Source organism: Tetrao urogallus, assembly GCF_951394365.1.
Source record: "Tetrao urogallus genome assembly, chromosome: 4".
In the NCBI taxonomy this organism is placed as follows: domain Eukaryota; kingdom Metazoa; phylum Chordata; class Aves; order Galliformes; family Phasianidae; genus Tetrao; species Tetrao urogallus.
In genome coordinates, this window is record NC_136817.1 from 44,520,642 (window position 1) to 44,541,825 (window position 21,184).

A 21,184-nucleotide genomic window follows, 5' to 3' on the forward strand; every position below is an offset into this window, starting at 1 on the left:
AATCTTCCGCTCAATCTTTTGAGTGAGGCTTAAATCAGAAACTAACTTTTAGATGCATTACAGCTATGACTTATTCAACAGGTCTGAATAAGGCTGATAGGACTTGGCAAGAATTTTCATTCTGTGCCTCCAGTGACCACATTTATTTCCTGGTAAAGTCCACTCATCTCACCTGTGGATAATTTTAAACAGTCCTGCTAATTGTCCCCATGCTTCTCTCAGTTTTGCAGTTGTCTTCACACACTGGTAGCTCCTCTCTGATCATTCCAAGCTCTTCTTGCTCCTTGGTTCTCAAAACTGTGAGGCCACTACTGATCTTAGGCTTACTGTTATTAGATAACTATTGTGATTACCAAAATTATTACCTGAATGAGCTTTTCTAATCTCACTGTTTTCTACCATTTCATTACAATTTTTTTTTAGACCTCCTTTAAGCATCCTTACATTAATTTGCCATTGAATGAGAAGAGATTCTTCATTAGCATGAGATGTTAATCAGATAGCTCCCTCCTGCACTAGCAAATCTTGGGAAATCTGAGTTTTTTTGTTTTTTTTTTTTTTAACAGAAATTCTACATCATGATGGGGGTGGCATAATTGAAAAGACACATTTATATATTTATTTTAGGCAGTTATGTCACTTCCAATTATTTCTATGTACTATGATGAACTATGTATCATCTACAGCCACAGGTGTGTCATGAAGAACACTGACTTTGTTCTCTGTTCTTACTGTGGCTTAGTGGTTATAAACAGGTGTTCTATACTGCTTGATTGTTAGTATTTTTATGGTTTTAATAGCTTATGTTCTTGATTTCCTTATGCCTATTTTTTTTTTTTATCAGATATGCAGAGCCATACTCAATATGTTGAAGGGCGCTATTCTATTTCCGTCCTTCCTCAGTATTTACTTACTGTTCATTGCAAATGTGCTTACAATGCTGATTTTTTTTTTTAAACTCAATCATTAATAAACCACAAATGTCAAAATTGTGTTTTTCATTGACAAAATACATACTAACACACCACATAGTGCAGCAGAAAAATTAGGTGCCTGTGGCTCAAGGAGACAGACAAAAAAAAGTGTAGAAAAAAATCCAACGCTCCTGAAAACTGTTGTCTCCAAATTTGAAGAGATAAAAATATGCTTAGATAAACATTTATTTTCCAGAAAATAACTTTAATATTTCAAGCTGAAGACATTAAAGGAAACTTTATTATGCTATTCTCAGTCCTTATCTCTTTCTTAAAAATTCAGTTAAGTGTAGGTATGTTGAATTAGAGAACTATGATTTGTGATCACTGCCTCAACCTTAGAACTTAGAATTTATGTTACTGTAAAATTGTGTGGATTATTAATGACCCATTTTGTGACCCAAAGTCAAGAGAATTAACAGAAGTGGCTTATGTCAGGTAAGCCCATTTCATAGCCACAAACACTGGTTCTGATTTTTCTAGTGACCTGGCAGGGTGAATTAAGCAATGTGCAAGCCAACTTTTTAAAAAATACTTTAAAAATTAGGTAATTTGATTTGTGTGATTCTTTTGAAGCTGGACTGTTGATATGACTCTCATAGCATGAATGAATGGCTGAGTTTCCTGAAGAGATCCAATTGAATCTGGATGAATAAGTTTCTACATCACATATACAAGCTAACAACCTTTTCAAATACCTTCTCAAAATGGTAATGTTCAACACTTTTTAAATATTCCTTACTATGTGCTATTTATATCTGAACTTCTTACACTCCATTAACAACATGAAACTTCAGGCAACTTGTGAAGAACAGAAAGCACAAGAATCTCAATTGTGTGTTTCTTGGTTTTTTTATTGTTGCAGTTTTCTGTTTTTCCTGTCCAAAACACCACTTTCTTCGATGCCATTTGCATCCTATTTTCTTGGCCTGCTTCAGTTTTATTCCATCTTTTTTTTTTTTTTTTTTTTCTTTTTTTACAGTGCAGTTTTTTTCAGTGCTTGTAACATCCTCCTTGAGTGTTTGTAGTTGTGTTTCTGTCCAGTTAAAATCTACCAGGAACCTGGTACCAAGGTCATAGAAAGGTGCTCCTTGACAACACTGTTGCTTTTTTTGATGTGAGAAACTGTGAATTTTTTTCTTCCCTTTCTCTGGTTTGCCAGAGTTTGTTTCACATTTTCATTCAAAAATAGTCTTTTCAACATAAGTTTTTACTGCAAATATGGCATAGTTACAAATGTTACATTTAGTTTCAAAATTTTCTATTGTTTTCTGAGATTTCTAGTTGTAATTATTGTAATTCTCCAGGTAATTAACTTTTGTCTACTGGCAAGAAGTATGTATTTAGGTGAGGGGAAAAAATGAAAAGAAATTAAAACTTTACAATTAAATCATTTGAAGTATTTTCAGAATTTTTTAAAAGTAACATTGTATTTACCCCAATGAGTTTGTTGAACTTTAGATAAAGCATTTAATTTTTTTTCCCTAGACCTGTAATTTTTGTAAATTTTATTCTGCCTCCTCTTTAAGAGAACTCTAACTTAAACCTGTGATTTGGTAGAGCCACATGTGGACTAATGTTAAATTTGAATCCATTGTTTTCCCTGTGTGTATATATGTATGTATACATGTAAATTGTACATATGATAGAATCATATAATGGTTTGGGTTGTAAGGGACCCTTAAGGTCATCTAGTTCCAACCCGCCTGCTATAGACAGGGACACTTCCATCTAGACCAAGTTCCTCAGAGCCCCATCCAGCCTGGCCTTGACTGCTTCCAGGGAGGGGGTATTCACACAGCCTCACTGTGCAACCTGTTCCAGTGTTATATCACTCTCACAGTAAATAATTTCTTCCTAATACCTAGTCTAAATCTACCCTCTTTCAGTTTAAAACCATTTCCCCTTGTCCTGTCACTACAGGCTCTTCTAAAAAGTTCCTCTCCAGCTTTCCTGTAGGCCCTTTTTAGGTACTGGAAGACTACTATAATGTCTCCACGGAGCCTTCTCTTCTCCATGCTGAAGAGTCCCAGCTATCTCAGGCTGTCCCCACACAGGAGGTGCTCTAGCTCTCTGATCATCTTCATGGCCCTCTTCTGGACTTTCTCTAATAATTCCATGTCGTTCCTGTGTGTCAGAGGCTCTGGAACTGGATGCAACACTCCATGTGGAGGTCTCATGAGAGCAGAGCAGAGGGGCAGAATCACCTCCCTCGACCTCCCTGGATTCAATTCAGGATATGGTTGGCCTTTGGGGCTGCAAGCACACATTGCTGGCTCACGATGAATCTTGTATCTGTTGACACTCCCAAATCCTTCTCCTCAGGTCTGCTTTCAAGCCATTCTCCACCCAACCTGTATGTGTGTTTGGGATTGCTCTGACTCAGGTGTAGGACCTTGTACTCGGCTTTATTGAAATTCATGAGGTTGGCATGGGCCCACCTCTCAAGCCTGTCCAGGTCCCTTTGCATGCATCACTATGATCATATTTACAATGTAGATACATTGAGACCCAGTTAAAACTGAGTTCCCCTGGATTCAGACTGCCAGGTTCCTGACTGTCGTCTACCTGGACATTTTGTAGATGTATATGCTGACACTGACTGACCAACTGAACTTGATTTGAGCATCATCAGTTTTTTCTGAGAGATAAGTTCTTCTCTCCTTCTCTTCCTGGGAGACAGCAGCTGCAAAGGAAAGCTGTCAGTCATCAGCTTCCCAAAACAGAGATGTACAGACATGTAATCACACTGCAGGCTGAGCTGAGAGGTAACAGCTTGTCTTTCCGCTGGGACCATTACAGAGCATCATGCTTTTCCTTCCTCTTGATCCTGATTGTCAGATCTGTACATTGACGTTGTTACCTGCTGCAGCCTAGCTGAAACTCTGAGAAACAAAAAAAGCGGCTACTTCCATTCAGTCTGGCCCAACTGAGCTCAAGTCCTGCTAATGCATTGCTTGTTACCTCTTCATTGGGTGTTAAGAGGTTCAGGTTTTAGCTTGTTTACTGCTTATTACTGTATTGATTTTCAGTATAAACACAGCCTGTATTTTTTAGGTAAATGTATTGAGAATTCAAATATGATACTGGTATAGTATACAGACAAATCAGTGTTTCTAAGGAGTCTCCTTTCTTTTAGTATTATGTTTTCACATTTCGTAGTAAAAAAGACTTAGGTGTTTTGAGCAGCTTACTTCTTCAGTGTCTTACTGTAAAAGCACATCTGAAGTAGATAAATAAGAACCACAGAAGAATAAAATCTAGATCTGGTTTTCCATCTAGTACCTTTGCTTGTAATTTAGGAATAAAGTGGAAGCAAGAGTCCTGAGCCAGACATGGTATAGGTCCTACAATACCCAGCAGAATACTATTGGAGCTGAATTTTCTCTTCAGCTGCAGTAAATTACAAGTGTTTCTAAAAAGAGGGCTATTTAGTTTCAAAGCTATTTGCCTTACTTCCTAAAAAAGAACAGTTATCATATGATAGTAATTAGCTTGGGGATGGACAAGATTCAGGGATATTACTAGCAAGCATTTTACATGGGGCTATACAGAACAGTGGGAATACGTATCAAATAGCAGTATGAAGAGTAAGTGAAATGCAGTCTTGCACTACCAGTGACATTTTTTAATTAGTTCCCATACAGTAATGGAAGAAATAGGGGCAGCCTTAATAATTGGTTAGAAGGGACCTTAGGAGGTCTCTAGTCCAACCTCCTGCCAAAGTAGGGCCAGATCTGAGATCAGACCAGGTCACTCAGAATCAGGGTCTTGAAACCTGAGGACATGTAGTATCTCTGGGTGACCTGCTCTACTGCCAGCCTGTCCCAGAGAAAATGTTTTTTCCTTTCGTGCATCTTCTCTTCCTTGAACTTCAGTCCTTTGCTCCTTGTCCTGATCTCATGCACCTTTACAAAGGCATTGTCTCTGCCTTTTTCATTTCAGGGGCTGCTGTGAGGGTGGTCTGAGGACTAGCAACACTCTGGGAGTTGATAGTTTCCTGCAAGGCCCATAGCCTAGGAGATTAGCTGTATTTCAGCTGTTCTTGACAAGCATTCATCTCACCTGCTTCTTGTTGCCTGGAGATCTCAGTCTGCTGCCAATATTCTTTCACCTCACAAGAGCTGGGTAGTTGAAATGGCTCCAAATGACATTTATTTGCAACTACAGAACAATGCCATGAATACAGTGCCCTTAAGCATATTGGTCTTTTCCATTCCCAGTGATGAATTTTCACTGCAGGTGAAATGTATCTAGAAGGCTGATAGTTTTGCAAGTTACTCATCAGGAGCAGGGTCCCAGAGAGGTTGAGGGTAGATGTCAGAGTGGTAAGAAATGGGAGAAGCAGCTTCTGTCATTGCTGAGTGGCAGGTGAGTAATCAGCATAAACAAGAGACCAGGGAGAATGTCATACCATCTCCAAGAAAAAAAAAAAAAAAACTGTCATGAAGAGTGAAAATTGGCAAAAAAAAAAGAATTAATGAGTTCAACCTAAAAAAGATTGTGATTCTGTGTTAGAACTATTTTTTTTTTTTGCTTTTTTTAATGCTGAGGAAGGTAACAGTAATAAAACCTTTTTTGCTTGGGGGCAGTTGTGGTGATTTGTAAGAGGAACTGGATAGCCATCTGTCAGGTATGACAGTGCTGTCACTGAGAGGCAGACGGATGACATGACATTTCAAGATCTTTTCCAGGTTTTTGTTTTTTTTATTATGAATTTGTGACTTTCTATTGTTAGCTCATTAATAGTGTATGTGAATGTGTAATGTTTAATATTGTGTAATATTTAATGCATTTGGAATCTATTTTGTTGATGGCTCCAGATAAAAATAATCACTAGAATTGGAATGCCGAAATTAGTGTTGAAAAAGCAGTAAATGTTTAAGTCTAAGTATTCGTTTACTTAGAACAGAACTTATTCATTTAAATGCTTATGGAGAATTGCTTTAGCAGCTGTTATGAACTTCATCTTTGGGTGTGCATTTTACAATTTTGGATAGAAGTTCTGAGAGAAAACAAGTACTTAAAGTGGATGGCAGAGAAAAATCTAAGAAACTTCTAAGCAGCAAATAAAAGAAAATAAAGAAGAGTAAGACTGTTCGGGGTAACTTTGTCTTCTGGTTGTGTTACATGGCTTATGTCCTTTGATGTGAATGGACATCCCACCCCAGGGGCTGCTTTAAAGGCCAGTGTGCGTGCCTAAGAAGTTTTCAATGCCTTGCACTGTCCACACATCAATCCCATTAAGAAACATTTTACAGCTATAATAATTCTAGTGTGCATAAACATATTTCAAAGGCATACATGAAATAGCTGAATAAGTTATAAAGAAAAGCTGAATAACTTGTCTGAACCACAGACTTCTACAAAATTCCAGTCAACCACTTACCACATGATCAGACATTTAGCTTTGATGAATTTCAGATGACAATCTGCAGAAGGCAGATGTTATTCAGTGATGTCTGAGGTAAACAAAGGTATTTTTTTTAGGTTGCTTTAACTCAATCAGGAGCCCTGCAGAAGGAATCTTCTAATTGCTGTAGAATTTTGGAGAAACTTGACTGCAGCAACTTGGCTATATAATGCAGGAGATACCTTAGTTGTAAGATATGGTTGGCCCAGCTTCCCTTAATTCTGTAACTTTTCAAAACCTCCGATTGCTATTTATTACTGTTTTCCAATAACTCAAACTTTAAGAGAAAGTATGCTAGATAAAGTCTTTTAGAGCCACCTAGAATTTTTCTTGATGTGACTGACAAGGAATAACTGTTCTTTTGATGAAGTTTCCTCTCCCCAAGTATTTGGTCCCAGTGATGGTTTTAGGGGGCTTGATTTACGTATGACTAGAGTTTCATATGGTTAAGACATGAAATTTGGTATCAACACCTGATCTTGTATTTTTTTTCATTGAAATGGTTTTGCTGAAGTTCTGAATATTCAGAAATGTTGGGTATTAACCAAACCTGAACTCTATGTTCTGTTTTATTCACAAAATTTACCTGTCTTAAAGATCAAGATTTCTATCTACAGCTCTTCAGTCACTAACCATTGCTCTTAAAAATGTGCAGCAGGTTGTGACACAGAAATACCCAAAATTCAAATTTTATTATGCAGAAGTAATTTAATAAGAAAGTAATTGTTATCAAGTCAGTTTAATTTTCACGTGGGAAAGAATGAGATCTTTTCCAAGGAAACAAAACACTTAAAATCCTTTCAATGAGTATAAAAATAATTAGCAATGGATTTTCTCATGCTATCATATTCTTTTACAGACTGCACATTTAAAAAAAAAAGACTTTGCATAGAAGAGATATTAATAAAGATGAAATATGAACAGCACAGGAAAAGTTTTGTATATGGCAAAACTTCTAAGATGTTTGCTCTTCTATGTTTGCAGAAAATACCTTAACGTTCTTTTAATTTTCTGTACCACAAGTATCCTTTTTGAAAAAGCATAAATATTTCCTGGTCTTTTACTAACTGCATTACATTTTGATACTTTTCTCACTCTAATGGTACTAATTTGTTCCCTCATTTTTTTTTCTGCAGGTGATCTTTACTACTACCAAATAGCAATCAGATGGAGAAACATTTAATGTTTTTGGTTTTGTCTGTCTTGGCAATAGGACTGTAAGCTGGTCTCCTTAAGGCAGAATATCCCAAGTTACATCACCCCGTTCAATTGGCATCCTTAAAATTCTTGTTTTGATACCTTAGCGTTTTAATTGTTTAAGACTTTTTTATTTTTCACCTGAATGAAGATAGTAGAATGTGGCTTACAGGATTTGATTGCTTTGTGATGCTGTGATACTGTTGCATAAATAAAGTCCATTCTGCAGAACAGCAGAATATCGAATATGTATAATATTCGTGATCGTGATTCGTGATAATATAAGTGATCCATTTAAAGTCTAATTCATGCTTTTAGTTTCACATTTTCTGTGCCTTGCTCCTGGGTGTCCTTTCAGACACAGGGTTTCCTGAACTCTGTGGTCGATCCACACCTGTCTACATCATGTATCTTTCTGTGCAATAGGCTGAGCTGGTCTCTCCACAGTGGTTCCCTCACCTCAGTCTTTCCAAGATCTTCAGAGGTCTCCCCAATCTAGTCATGCCCCTGGGTTCAAGGGAAGAAAGTATTTGATGCTGGACACACCTTATCTTAGTTTTAGTCAATTGTTTCTTTCCTAGTGTCCTACAGAAACAAGAAGGATTGTAATCTGTATTTGGTGGACAGGACTAATGAATTTCCCATGTAAATTGCTAACATGAGAAAAATTACAGAAAAGAGAATGATAAATGTGGGCTCTTTTGTCTCTAGATTTCTAAATAGATGACTGGATACTCAGATGCCATAAGTACTGGGTTTGTTTCAGTGAGCTGCAGGTTATTACAAAATATTCCTACATTTTGCAATTCAAGTTATAAAAATTCTGTGGCAAATTTAATATAATAAGCTAATGTAATCTATGGTTCTTAATAGCTTCTCCAGGTAAATATTTATACTATTTTCTTCTATATTTAGAAGTGAATTCCAAATTTAAATCTATTATCAATGCATGAAGTTTCTTTGCTGTGCAAATCAGAGAGTATGCATGAGTGCATGTGTGTGTGCTTATCTATATATGACTGTATAAAAAGATACATAAATAGATGAGTAACAAGAAACTAAAATAAAAGACGGAAGCAGTTAAATATTTTTATTGCTCCACTGCCCCTCCCCCCCCCCCCCAAAAAATGAATGATAACATGGATTTCTTCAAGCAAGACCTTGTGGCAAACTTTACAAGATTAAGTAACTAGTTAAACCTGCTCCTCTTATATGATAATTTGTTATTGTTTTTAGTATAACAGCACATTTCTTCCATAGTACCTTCTAGAGCATTTTGATCAAGAAATAAAAGCAAATATGGAAAATATTCTGCAACCTGTTATGTTGCTAGGGTTGTGTACACTGAGTGGAAACTTTTCCTCCACACACACAAATGATACCTTATTTTTTCTGCCTACTGTTAGCAAGGAGATTGTGTTATGTATGTTCATTTGTTTTAATTAGCTTTTTTCATTCACTGAAATTGCACTCATATTAATGAACAAATATCTTATCTTTAAAGATTGAGTTGACAGTTTACCCTGTAAACTTTTGCACTTTTTCCTTGAAATATTTGTGAGAGTTAATTAATCTTAATTCATAGTTTGTGAAAAAAAGGACAAACTGAAGAAATTAATTTATAATTCTATGGAAATTGAAGTCTTAAGAAAATCTTCACTTTTTAAACTTTTATACAGATAATAAAAACTTTTCTATTATTTTATTAATGTTTGTTTGTTATTTTCTTCATGTAAAATGTCTATTTTTTCTCCAAGTTAGGAAAAAAAAAAAAAAGAAAAAGAAAAGAAATAATCCCACCCATTCACTAGCCCTCATTTTGTTGTACTAGGGCAACACGCTTTAGTTTTTTCTATCATTCAGTTATAAATTTTATGCTGACTAGCCTCTACCATGAGATATTTTCCAGTAAATTTAACAGAAATAAATGTCTAAGTTGTGTTGGGGAGCTATGTTTAAGGCTCATGTTAACAGAAGCACAAGTTCCCTATAGATGAAGATTTTGCTGTGCATTCTTTACAACATGAGTAAACTGGCAACCACATCACCAGAACAGTGAACATAACTTCACAGTATAAAGAAGGCATGTCTGTTTTACTGGCAGGTTCTTCCTCTGCTCTGCTTTCTGAAATCATGCAGGTCAGATGAAATAACTGACCTTATTTTACAGACTTTGAACAACAGTTTAAAATCAGTTAGAGAATGGGTGTCCAAACTTTTGCCTTGCCTGGGCCCCATTTAGGATAAATTGTCTTGGACCAATATATGGAAAATGTTATTTATGTATATTAGCAATATTACAACTTCTTAAGTTTTAATAATTTAAAAAAAAGAAAGAGCAGCAAAAACATAAATCTAGTGGGATATTTGGCCTTGTTTCACAAAAACAAGGCCTGGTTTGATGGAAGTGGTTTCAGTTCTCAATGACCTCTCTTAATGTTAGAGATTTTTTGATGAAATTTTACTCTCCTTGTGTTTCATCCTCAACAATAATTGTACATACTGCCAAGAAGGGGTGATGTGAATAAAGCATGGCCGTGAAGTGAGGGATATCCTTCTCTAATAAGAGAGGGTATAGAGAAGTGTAGTGAAAAGACAATTGGATATTTGACTATCTAACTCTATACATTCCATTTGAAAACATGCAGGTAATGTATGTATGCCAACTGAAAATGGAGTCACAAATATACAAAAAAAATGATCAGTGTTAATAGCATCACAATGTTTAGCTGTTGCTGAGCTATGGCTTTGTGCCTGGGGCAAGGCTGCTTGGTGGGAAGAGCTGATGCCATGATGACATGGAGCAGGGGGCAGCTGCAGGGTGGACTGGACTGGATAGAGTGCGGCCTGTAGGCAGTGGGCTGAATGAGTTAGAATAATGGTGCGTAGTTTCAATAAATTTGAATTGCTTGGGAACTTCCTTTCCTTTTGAAGATGAAACTTAATCCAAGTCACTGATTGCTACATTGTTTTGAGGTTATATTATCATAGGATCATTCTAACCTCAGTTTAGATTCATCAGGAGGTCCTGCAAATTCATAAGCTTTTTCAAAAAGCCAGTCCAAAATATAATGCTCTAATATGAAATATAAAATAAAATACAGCTGCCTTCATTAGGGAATTTTGCTACAAATACTGTACAAAACTCTACTGTGGATTTGATATATTTGTGTATCTGCTGTTCTAAGATTTTATTTTTAAATAAGATCAGCTCTGTCTTCACATATATACTGTATAGGCTATATCTTATATGAACATCTTATTCCTACAGTTCCTCTAATTTGAATGGAGGTCATTTAATTCATGTTTAACAAAATCTCTGAAGCAGTCTGTAATAAAACTAACAGAATCCTAACTGAATGGAGAAATATGGTTGGCTGAAAAACAGTTGGGTGACTATCAGAATTGGCTAATCTGGGCATTTACATTCCCTATTGCTTAGCCACAGTGAAGCAATTATAACACTTTTTTGTTGTTGTTGTTTCCCATTTCTTGAGGAGAAAAAAAAATTGTAAAAATATTATTTCAAGTAAGTTGGTGGAATTTAACATCCTTCAACTTTCTTTCCAAACAGAGCATCTGCTATGCTGTGTTTATCGTACTGTTAATGTATCTCATCTGTATCAAACATTTCCAACCAAGACAGAAAACAGCAAGAGCTGAAACATTGTTATGCTAATGATCTTCACAAGGAATACTTGCAGCTATCCTCAGCTATAGAATGGCTTCTTTTAACTTCCTTCTCCTCAAATTTCAATCGTACACTAGCTTTTAACATTTGAATTTGTACAATCAAATTAATTAACTTGGGTGGATTTTTGGAGTAGTGTTTAGAATCAATAGGTCTTTAAAGAGTAGGTGCACTACAGAAATAGCAACAATGGATTTGTATTAAGTGTGCACATCTGTCAAATTTATTTGCTGAATACATATTAAAAATAGTATAAATTGTTTTCCCAGCAGTAAATAAATAAATTAGTATCAACTGAAAAGAATAAACATTCATTACTTAAAGCTATTTCTTAATTTGATGTGAAAATACATTAAAACTATTATAAATTTTAATATTAACTTTTATAAAAAACTATTTCAAATTTAGTGATTTTATGTTCTGTTCCTTAGGAAATAACAGGAGATCGGGATCGGTCACAGCTAGATTCAATGGTGCTGTTAATTATGAAACTGGACCAGCTGGATCAGGATATTGAAAATGCTCTCAGTGCAGGTTCTTCCCCATCCAGCACTCCAACATACAAACGGAGGCATATACCTGTAAGTGGATATCTTCATTATTTTTCTAATTAAAATCTTTCCTAACTTAATCTTTAAAAAAATAATAATAATAAAATTTAATACTCCTCACATTTATCAGCTTGTTGGTTTCTTAACTAAAAAAAAAAAAAAAAAAAAAAGCTGTGTTTGTAAATAATTTGTCTTGTTTTGTTGTTTTTTTGTGTGTTTTGAAGGAAGTAGAAGTGGCATCTGGAATTTTCTTTCAGCATGTTTTCATTAAAGGACATTGTGAAAGTTCCCCAGATGAAAAATAAGGACCACACACTCAGAAAATGTCTAGCTCTCTTTTTTTATAACTTACTATAAATGCAACAGAGAGACAGGATCACCCCTAGTCTCAGAGCACATGTTTATGTGTCACTTGACATTAAATAGTTTGATTTGAAAGTAATTACGAGCTACAGGTCTATCTTTTCTGTTCACTGGATGGTCCTGGAAATTTTTGGCAGAAATGTATGTATGTATGAAATCCCCCATCACTTAAAATAAGATTCTGGTGAAAATCGTACAAGTTATCTTAATTTTTAAAATTATTTTCTTTGTTTAAATGATGTTTTTAAATAAATAAAATTCCTTGCTAAGAGTAGACAGAAGAGACTATGTAGGACACAAATGTGATGGATGTGTTCTTTTTTCCTGAAAAATGTTTACACGTAGCTGTAAAGAACCTGAAATGACTGACCCAAGGTGTTCTCATGCAGGCTTCCTGTTAATTTTATTCACATGCGTAGCAGCTGTTTTTCAATTTAAGAAACCTGAGAAATACTACCTCAAAATATGTAGGCTTATATTCAGATTGTTTGTTTTTACTGGTGATATTTTCTTCTAAAATATGAGAGGTTTTTCCCATTAAAGTCAGATTTCATTATTGCAGTATAGTCTAGTGAGTGGTCTATAGATGAGGAAAGCAGTATTTAGGTTTCAGTGGTTTTGGAAGATAGAAATAATCATTTTTATAGAATATTACATAAATATACCTCTGATAGTTAGAATTTTCCCTTTGGATTTCAATGTATTCACATCGTCTCCTTGTGCACTGATGGAAGAGGAAAGCTCAAATATGACTCATCTTGCTAATGAACGTCAGCATTTTAGGTAACTTCATACAACAAAATAGGGGGTTGGGACAATCCATGTAAGTAAGCTTGTAAGACAATCGGAGGTGGTGCCTGCTTCCAAGCTGCAAAGAAGCCCACCAGAAAAAGGTACAGAGACATCTGTCTAATCGGCAGCTTCTTTTTGACAGGCGCTTAACTGGAATTAATGAATCAAAGGACCGCCACTTATTTCCAGTTCAGGAGCTCCTGAGATATTTCTGCTCCTTATTTCAGCTACTCTAGGAACATGATATTAGGAAACTGAGGTTTTATCCGCATAGTGTTGGCTGGGGTTAATAGCTCAGGCTCTTTTGCAAGCGCTACATTCACAGGCTGCATTTCAGCTAATTATCTGGCCAGCATAGGGCAGTTCCTTGACATGGCCTGCTCAGTGCTGGTTAAATGTTGCAATGTATCTGCAAGCAATACAAGCGCCGGTCTTTATTCTGTACACTAAATCAAACATTCTCTTCTTTTTACTTCCTCAAAAATAAAACATTATTTCTTCTTTTTATTCTCAAAAAAAAAAAAAAAAAGTAACCAGTGTCATTGAAAGTTATTTCTAGTTAAAATGCTCTTACAAGTAGCTTATAAGTGCTTACTGAGCCCAAAAAGCTAGGGAGCTGTACCTCTGAATAGTATGAACTGTGGTACAATGATGTCATCTCAGCTGTGTAATAGCTTACAGATGTTTACTGAGCTTGCAGTGTAGTGGGAGACAAGGTGGGAGCACACAGGAAACGCTGAACATTAGAGAAAAATGTCAGTTCAGGGCTGCAGAAGTCTGATTTTTCTTACTCTGCATTCTACTGTTTAGGGGAGTTTTAGCTTTGATGTTGGTGTTGATTTATAATTTCATAACAGCAGTTAATGCAAACTACCACGTTGAATAGGAAAGCAAGAGAATGTCTAGGTGATAGAAAAGAATAGGTGGAATTACAGTTATACTGGGAATTAAGCATATCATCTTGAGTGATTCTATGTAAATATACATATTATTTAAAAGACAAACTTTTATTTCATATTCACATTACTAAAGAGAGTTGTAACTTTTACCAGGATGGTGAATCTGGTTCTGAAATTGGAGCAGATGTAGGACATTCTCAAACAAGCTTGTCTCCTAACATCCATACTCCTGATCAAACATCCTTCTGTTCAGCAGCCACTTCTGGAGCTAAACCAAAGGCTGGGGTGAGTACAAAGATTGTTTTTGACATTACACACAGTCTTAATCTGGAAATGAAATAGAGTAATTTTATACTATTCCCTACATTGGTCATACAGAGTTGTGCATGTGACTCTGAAGAGAAAGGACTACTAATGCCAGCTGTTTCAAGGTGCTTTCTGAGTGGCAGAGAATCCTTAAGCAAATTGAAAGTTTGACGTGTAAGAACATGCTATTATTGGGTGTTGATTATGATAAGCTGAATATTTCTTTGAGAAACTAGCTTAATAGAGCTATTCTATTTTACTTTGGAAGATAATGTTTCCTGTAGTGGAGTCACTTGGAATAGTTCCTAAATCTCTTGAAGTATGGAGACTGGGGGGGGAGGGGGGGGGGGCAGGGGGGGAGGGAAGATAGTTGAATCACTTAGCTTGATTTATGATGCCCAAACTCTGTCCTCATAGTCCTCTTGAAAGGCTAAATTGTTGTGTACTACAAGAAGAGGTATTGCCCTGTTGTAGGGAAAATGTCATTCCAAGGGCAAATTTGGTGAGCAGTTGCATACACTTGGGATTGGAGAGAAGCCTCTGAGCAGGGAGAAGCTTTCCTGCAGGTGTCGGTGTGCACGAGCTGGAATTATAATTCCTGAGGTACAAATCTGGGAGTTTAGATGGCAAAGAACTTTTGTCAAGCAGTTTCAAAAATGCTAGAGCACTCTTCTGTAAGGACTTGTGCCAGCCTTGAGCAACATACTCAAATTGAGGTATTCCTGTTATACAGTACACAAGCAGGTATCCAGGCACTATTTCCACCTTTTAAAATAAATTCTTGTAAGCAGCAAGTGGGGTTGCTTGCATACGCTCTTCCTCTATATATTTAATGTGCTTTTCTGTATTTTACCACTCACATAAGGGAGGATTTGCTGATTTCTCAGGCACTCTGCTGTATAGTTTACTCAGATTGTAGGTAATCAAGTTCTCAGCCTTCTGTATCCATTCATAGCTCTCAGAAGAATGGTTCTATCTTTTGCCATTGTCCATCTACTGAAGAATCCTTCTTCATAGCACTCACTTGTGCAGAAAAACTTGAATATTGCAGAAACTCCTGGCATACTTCTGCTCCCAATTGTGCTTACTCCTTCCACTATCTTACAAAGCAGAGAGAACTTCAGCTGAAAAGTCTCCCTTACAGAGAGAACACCACATTTGAGGATGCTCTATCATCAGTACTACCACTGCTGGTAACTGGACCAGCAGAAACTCTAGGATAAAAAATTTAAATATGAAGTGTGATTTGCATAAATATATATGTTTATAGAAAGTAAAATAAAGGCAAACTGTCACTTACTACATTGCAGTAATAGCAAGTTAATGAATGCCTTTGACTGAGGCAGTAACAAAAGTTCTAATAAACATTTACATTTAGGATTGTTCACTTGTACAAAAATAAATTCACTTGTAATTCATCATCAGTGCATAACTGTAGCAAATACAGTGCTCTGCACTCCGTCACTGCACACAATGCAGCACAAATTCTCAAATAAGTACATATGTCATGCTGGAAGGTAATATCCCATTTTCCAGATCCTGAGAAGAGAGAAGACACACTCTGAGGTATTAAACATCACTTTTTAAATTTGGGTGTCTCTGTGGATATTTGGGAAACTCTTATCTCCTGGCTTTGCAGAGGTGTGGATTATTTTCCTTGAAGTTGGACAGTATGTGTTAATTCTCTTTAAATAACTATTTATTTTTTGATTTTTTTTTTCCACTGTGCTGAATATATTTTGCTGAACGTATACAGGACTATTATTTTATGATATATATTTTAAAGTATGTGATTGTAAATAAATGTTTATTTTTTACTTTGTAGAGTAACTCTAAACATTGTGTGGGTTGTAGAGCTACAATTCAGAGTCCCGTTTTGTTAACATTTATAAGTGAATCTAAACTTTCTCCAAGCAACTTCCTTTCCTAAAGTTTTGCTTGCTGCAGTTTATCATATTCTATAGTGGAATTTGGGGATTTTTTGAAAAAGCATTAATATTTCCTGATCTTTTTTTTTGGAATTTATTTACCAAATGTATTCAGAAAAAGACCATATTCTCATTTTTACCACAACAAAATTGAGTGTAAAAATTCATGTAGTTTTTACTTGAGTGTAGCTCTCCTGAAAACTGAGTAAAGACTGGGTTCAGCTATCTTCTATTCCTTTTGGATTTCTTGTCTCTGTACTCTACAAATCCACAAACTGAGTGCTAGTATGTATTGTAGATCAAAGTGTGCAAAATATTAGCTGCCTCTCTACCTGCGAGCTATGTTTGAAAGCATATGTTTTTTTTAATGCACTAGGTGAAAACAATTCTCAGTCCTTAACCTTGGGTATTACTATCTGGTCTGTGCAGCTAGACAGCTTGCTGTTTGGTACTAGACTGCCATCTCATGCTGGTAGAAAAGGGGCTCTCTTACTCTTCTGGTCTTGTTTAGCATTGGACTCTACTCAGGATGGTATTTTAAAAAGGGTAAATAGCATCACTGGGGAACACTGCCTGGAAAAGAAGTCAGGGTTGCCTCTGATACCTGTTGATTTCCATGTAGAGATCACCCATGAAAATCCTCAGATGTGGTGTTCTCTCTGTAAGGGAGATTCTTGTCATAATTTTGGTTTTTTATTGGAGTAGCTGGTGTAGTAATAGGTTTATTCTACACAGGAAACTCAGCAATCTATTTTATAATCCTGAGGGACTGTTTTGATGATTTTCACTTCCTTTTTGCTGTGTGCAAATGCAGATCTTCAAGGATCCCAGATGCTCAGTCTCCAATGACAACTTAGTTTGTGTGTATTAATATGTAAACAAGAGTACAACTGCAATTAGTTATATTATGTAATAACGTGCAGTATTTTTGAACAAACTGTATCAAACTCATGATGCATCAGAAACAATGCGCAATTAAAGCAAGGCATCTTGTACAGACTGAGGGTGGTGAGGATGGGCATTATAAGACAGGTTGGGATTCAAGTTTAGTTCCTGAAGAACTCAGAAGATATTAACCTCACTTTAAGGACTTTAATATATAGGAAAATTGTTTAAAGACTATATAAATTCAAGATTAAAATTCGTATCAGTGTGCCCTTGTGGCCAAGAGGGCCAATGGCATCCTGGGATGCATTAAAAAGAACAGGGCCAGCAGGTCAAGGCAGGTGATCCTCCCCCTCTACTCTGCCCTGGTGAGGCCTCATCTGGATACTGCGTCCAGTTCTGGGCTCCCCAGTACAAAAAAGACAGCGATCTCTTGGAAAGAGTCCAGCGGAGGGCCACGAAGATGGTGAAGGGCCTGGAGCATCTCTCCTATGAGGAAAGGCTGAGTGAACTGGGTCTGTTCAGCCTTGAGAAGAGAAGACTGAGAGGGGACCTGTTCCAGGTCTATAAATATCTAAGGTGTGGGGGGCAGAATGGCGAGGCCGGATTCTTTTCAGTGGTGAATGGAGACAGGACAAGGGGAAACGGCCGGAAACTGCAGCATAGGAAGTTCCGCACAAATGTGCGCAAGAACTTCTTTACAGTGAGGTGACGGAGCACTGGAACAGGCTGCCCAGGGAGGTGGTGGAGTCTCCTTCTCTGGAGATGTTCAAGACCTGCCTGGATGCCTACCTGTGCGACCTGCTGTAGGGAACCTGCTTTGGCAGGGGGGTTGGACTCGATGATCTCTGGAGGTCCCTTCCAACCCCTACAATTCTGTGATTCTGTGATATGTATTTAAAAATAAAAGAAATCTTATAATGCCCTGCTGTTCTGGACTTTGATGTGATAATCTTGGTGGAAATTGACTCACTGATTAATGGAAAACCAGGACAATTTAAATTCTTATTGTCACTTTAAATTTTTATTATATGAAATATTCAGCAACTTTTCCAGTACTTAAAATTCAGTATGAATTTAAAATTTATTTGCAAATTAATTAGTAAATTAGTAAATATTATTTTTAACAAAACATGTCTGTGTATGTATATACATGCACAAGTTATTTGGCACTTCATAAAAATGCACTGACAACTAGTCAAATCCATGCTTGTCACTGGATTATGTGTGTACATAACACAAACATATAAGCATACATATGTGTGCATACACAGTGTTCCTTACTCCTTATACAGAGGCGTGACAAGGAAGAACAGGATTATCTACAAAGCATTTTAGAAATGTTATTTATATGGAAAGGATTCTGCAGGATGCAGCATGAACACCATTGCTATATATATGAGAAGTATGTTTGAATGTCATTCACCCTAATTTTAAGAATCTGGAACTATTATATTTTTATTATACGGGTTTGATACAATTGACCACTCTCTATTGACAATGTAAAAGCTGTGTCTGGGTGCATGAGTGGGCAGCCTTGTGAAACATGGATCCATGTGATGGAGTACAGGTTCATAGCCACATAATTTAGGGCATTAAGAAACATTAGTGCCGTCTTTATGTTACTTATATTTACACAATAAAGAATGTTAATGTTTCTGTAATTAGCACATCACTATGTTCTGGGTTTTTTTTATCAGACTCCAAAATAAACAATGAGTTTTGAATATTAACTTTAGATTCAGCAAGCATGTGTCACATAGTAGTTGTAAATCACCTTTTAAAAAAAAAAAACAAAAAGGGGATATCAACATGCTTTTGCCCCAGCGGTCATGAGAAACACTGAAAAACACTGAGTGTCTGGTCTGGATTTGGAGAGCAGGGAATGCAAATACGTTATTGCCTTCTGTAACTAATGCACACATCTGGATACTTAATAACACTGTTCAGCAATTAAGATTAGAAATAATTGAATTTTAAATCTATCTTGATTATTATGAAAAAAATATGTAGCTAGGAAACTTAATTAATCTCTTGTTATTAAAATATTTACAACAGCCTTTTCCAGCACGCATTTAAAAGTTAACTAGTGAGGGAAAGCTTGAGTCAATCATAGTTGTCTCGCTTTGTTTCCTAAGTATAAAACAAAGGTCAATAGCTACAAAAGCCTAGAAGTTGTAGTCAATTTTTTGCCCTTGAACATCTGCTCTTCAAAGTCTATTTGTTTTTCTCTTCGTGTGTGTGGGGGGGGGGGGCTGAAGGGGGAGGGAACAACAACAACAAAAAACAACAAACAGCTGTGATTATTTCCTGCTGCTTTTCTTAGCTGTCCTATCTCTCTTACTTCAATATTTTTCAACCTAGCCTTAATCACACCATGCGATGGTAATCAGAAATCTATTATTCCCAGAATAACTGGTCAGAGATGGTTTTTCAGGTTAGCTGTAATGGCTCACACAAAATGCGTTCATTTCTCAAAATTATTTTAGGCATTAGTTGTAGCCACAAGTACAAAATGACCTGGTCTGGCTTAAGTACTAGAATGGGATTCAGTTGCAGCTACTGATTTCACTGGAGGCTTGGATGAGCTTGTAAATCCACTCTCACAAGCATTATTACTAGACTGAAAGGGAAGCTTCTGTTGTTTAGGTGACAGTATTGCAAACTGAATCATTTATATGTATATAAATAATTTTTGCCTTACACATATGCTTTTGATTTTTATTATATTTTAAAACCTCAGATATTTAGGGAAAGACCTTTCATTCTGTGAATGATATTTTATAGTTTTATAAATTTAAAAAATAGAGTTAAAGTTCCTTGCTAATTTACTGCATTGCTTTACAACTTAGGAAGTTAAGCTAAAATTTATGATGAGTACTAGGAAATCTTGATTTCATAATTAAATATTCTTAAAGAAGGATTATTAGGGAAGCCACTGCTTGAAATGTGTACATCTTTTATGCGTTTTTTTTTTTTGTTTGTTTGTTTTTTTTAACTACATTCAGTGGACTATAGTTAAGTAACAACATCTAGAACATTTCAGCGAACTCATGCATGGAATCTTTTCTCAGTGGGTCATGCTGCAAGAAAGGTGATAGATTTTTGCCCCACTGAATCATGCATTTGTTTTTTTATATACTGAACTTCTAACTATGGTGCTTCTTATGTTTTTCTTTTAATCCGTAAGACAAAATTGGAATTCACTCTTGAAGATGTTTGGGAGATAGACTCATACTCTGAGACATTAATTAAAATATTATTCCTTTTAAAATTGTGAATTTTCATGAACAGATTAAGAAAAATGTTTCAGGATCTGATCCCGTTAAGTTAGCATTGCTTGTCAGCTTTTATTTCATAGAATCATAGAATCATAGAATCACTAAGGTTGGAAAAGACCTAAAAGATCACCCAGTCCAACTGTTCACCTATTCCCAATAGCTCCTACTAAACCATGTCCCTCAACGCAACATCCAGTCTTTCCTTGAACACCCCCAGGGTCGGTGATTCCACCACCTCCCTGGGCAGTCCATTCCAGTGCCTGACCACCCTTTCTGAAAAGTAATACTTCCTCATGTCCAGCCTGAATTTCCCCTGGCGTAGCTTGAAACCATTCCCCCTGGTCCTATCACTAATGACACGAGAGAAGAGGCCGACCCCCAGCTCACTACAACCTCCCTTCAGGAAGTTATAGAGAGCAATAAGGTCTCCCCTGAGCCTCCTCTTCTCCAGGCTGAACATTCCCAGCTCCTTCAGCCTCTCCTCATTGGCCTGTGTTCCAGACCCCTCACCAGCTTCGTTGCCCTTCTTTGAACACGCTCCAGGGCCTCAATATCTTTCTTGCAGTGAGGGGCCCAAAACTGGACACAGTACTCGAGGTGCGGCCTGACGAGTGCTGAATATAGGGGAACAATCACCTCTCTGCTCCTGCTTGCAACACTGTTTCTGATGCAAGCCAGGATGCCATTGGCCTTCTTGGCCACCTGGGCACACTGTCGGCTCATGTTCAGCCGAGCATCAATCAATACCCCCAGGTCCATTTCCTCTACGCAGTCCTCCAGCCACACCGCCCCAAGCCTGTAGCGTCGCCTGGGGTTGTTGTAGCCGAAGTGCAGGACCCGGCATTTGGCCTTGTTGAAACTCATCCCATTGGCTCCAGCCCAGCTCTCCAGCCTGTCCAGATCC

General features: G+C 36.8%; 1 protein-coding gene across 1 annotated transcript in view; it reads left to right on the top strand.

Moving 5' to 3' along the window:
• Positions 1-21,184, top strand: part of DLC1 (DLC1 Rho GTPase activating protein) — a gene marked incomplete at both ends in the record, with an annotated part of 199,855 nt that overhangs the window by 21,448 nt on the left and 157,223 nt on the right. The window contains 2 exons of the mRNA XM_079534612.1: positions 11,707-11,856; positions 14,034-14,165. Of these exons, the coding sequence (XP_079390738.1) occupies positions 11,707-11,856; positions 14,034-14,165 (282 nt within the window). The remainder of the gene's footprint in view (positions 1-11,706; positions 11,857-14,033; positions 14,166-21,184) is intronic.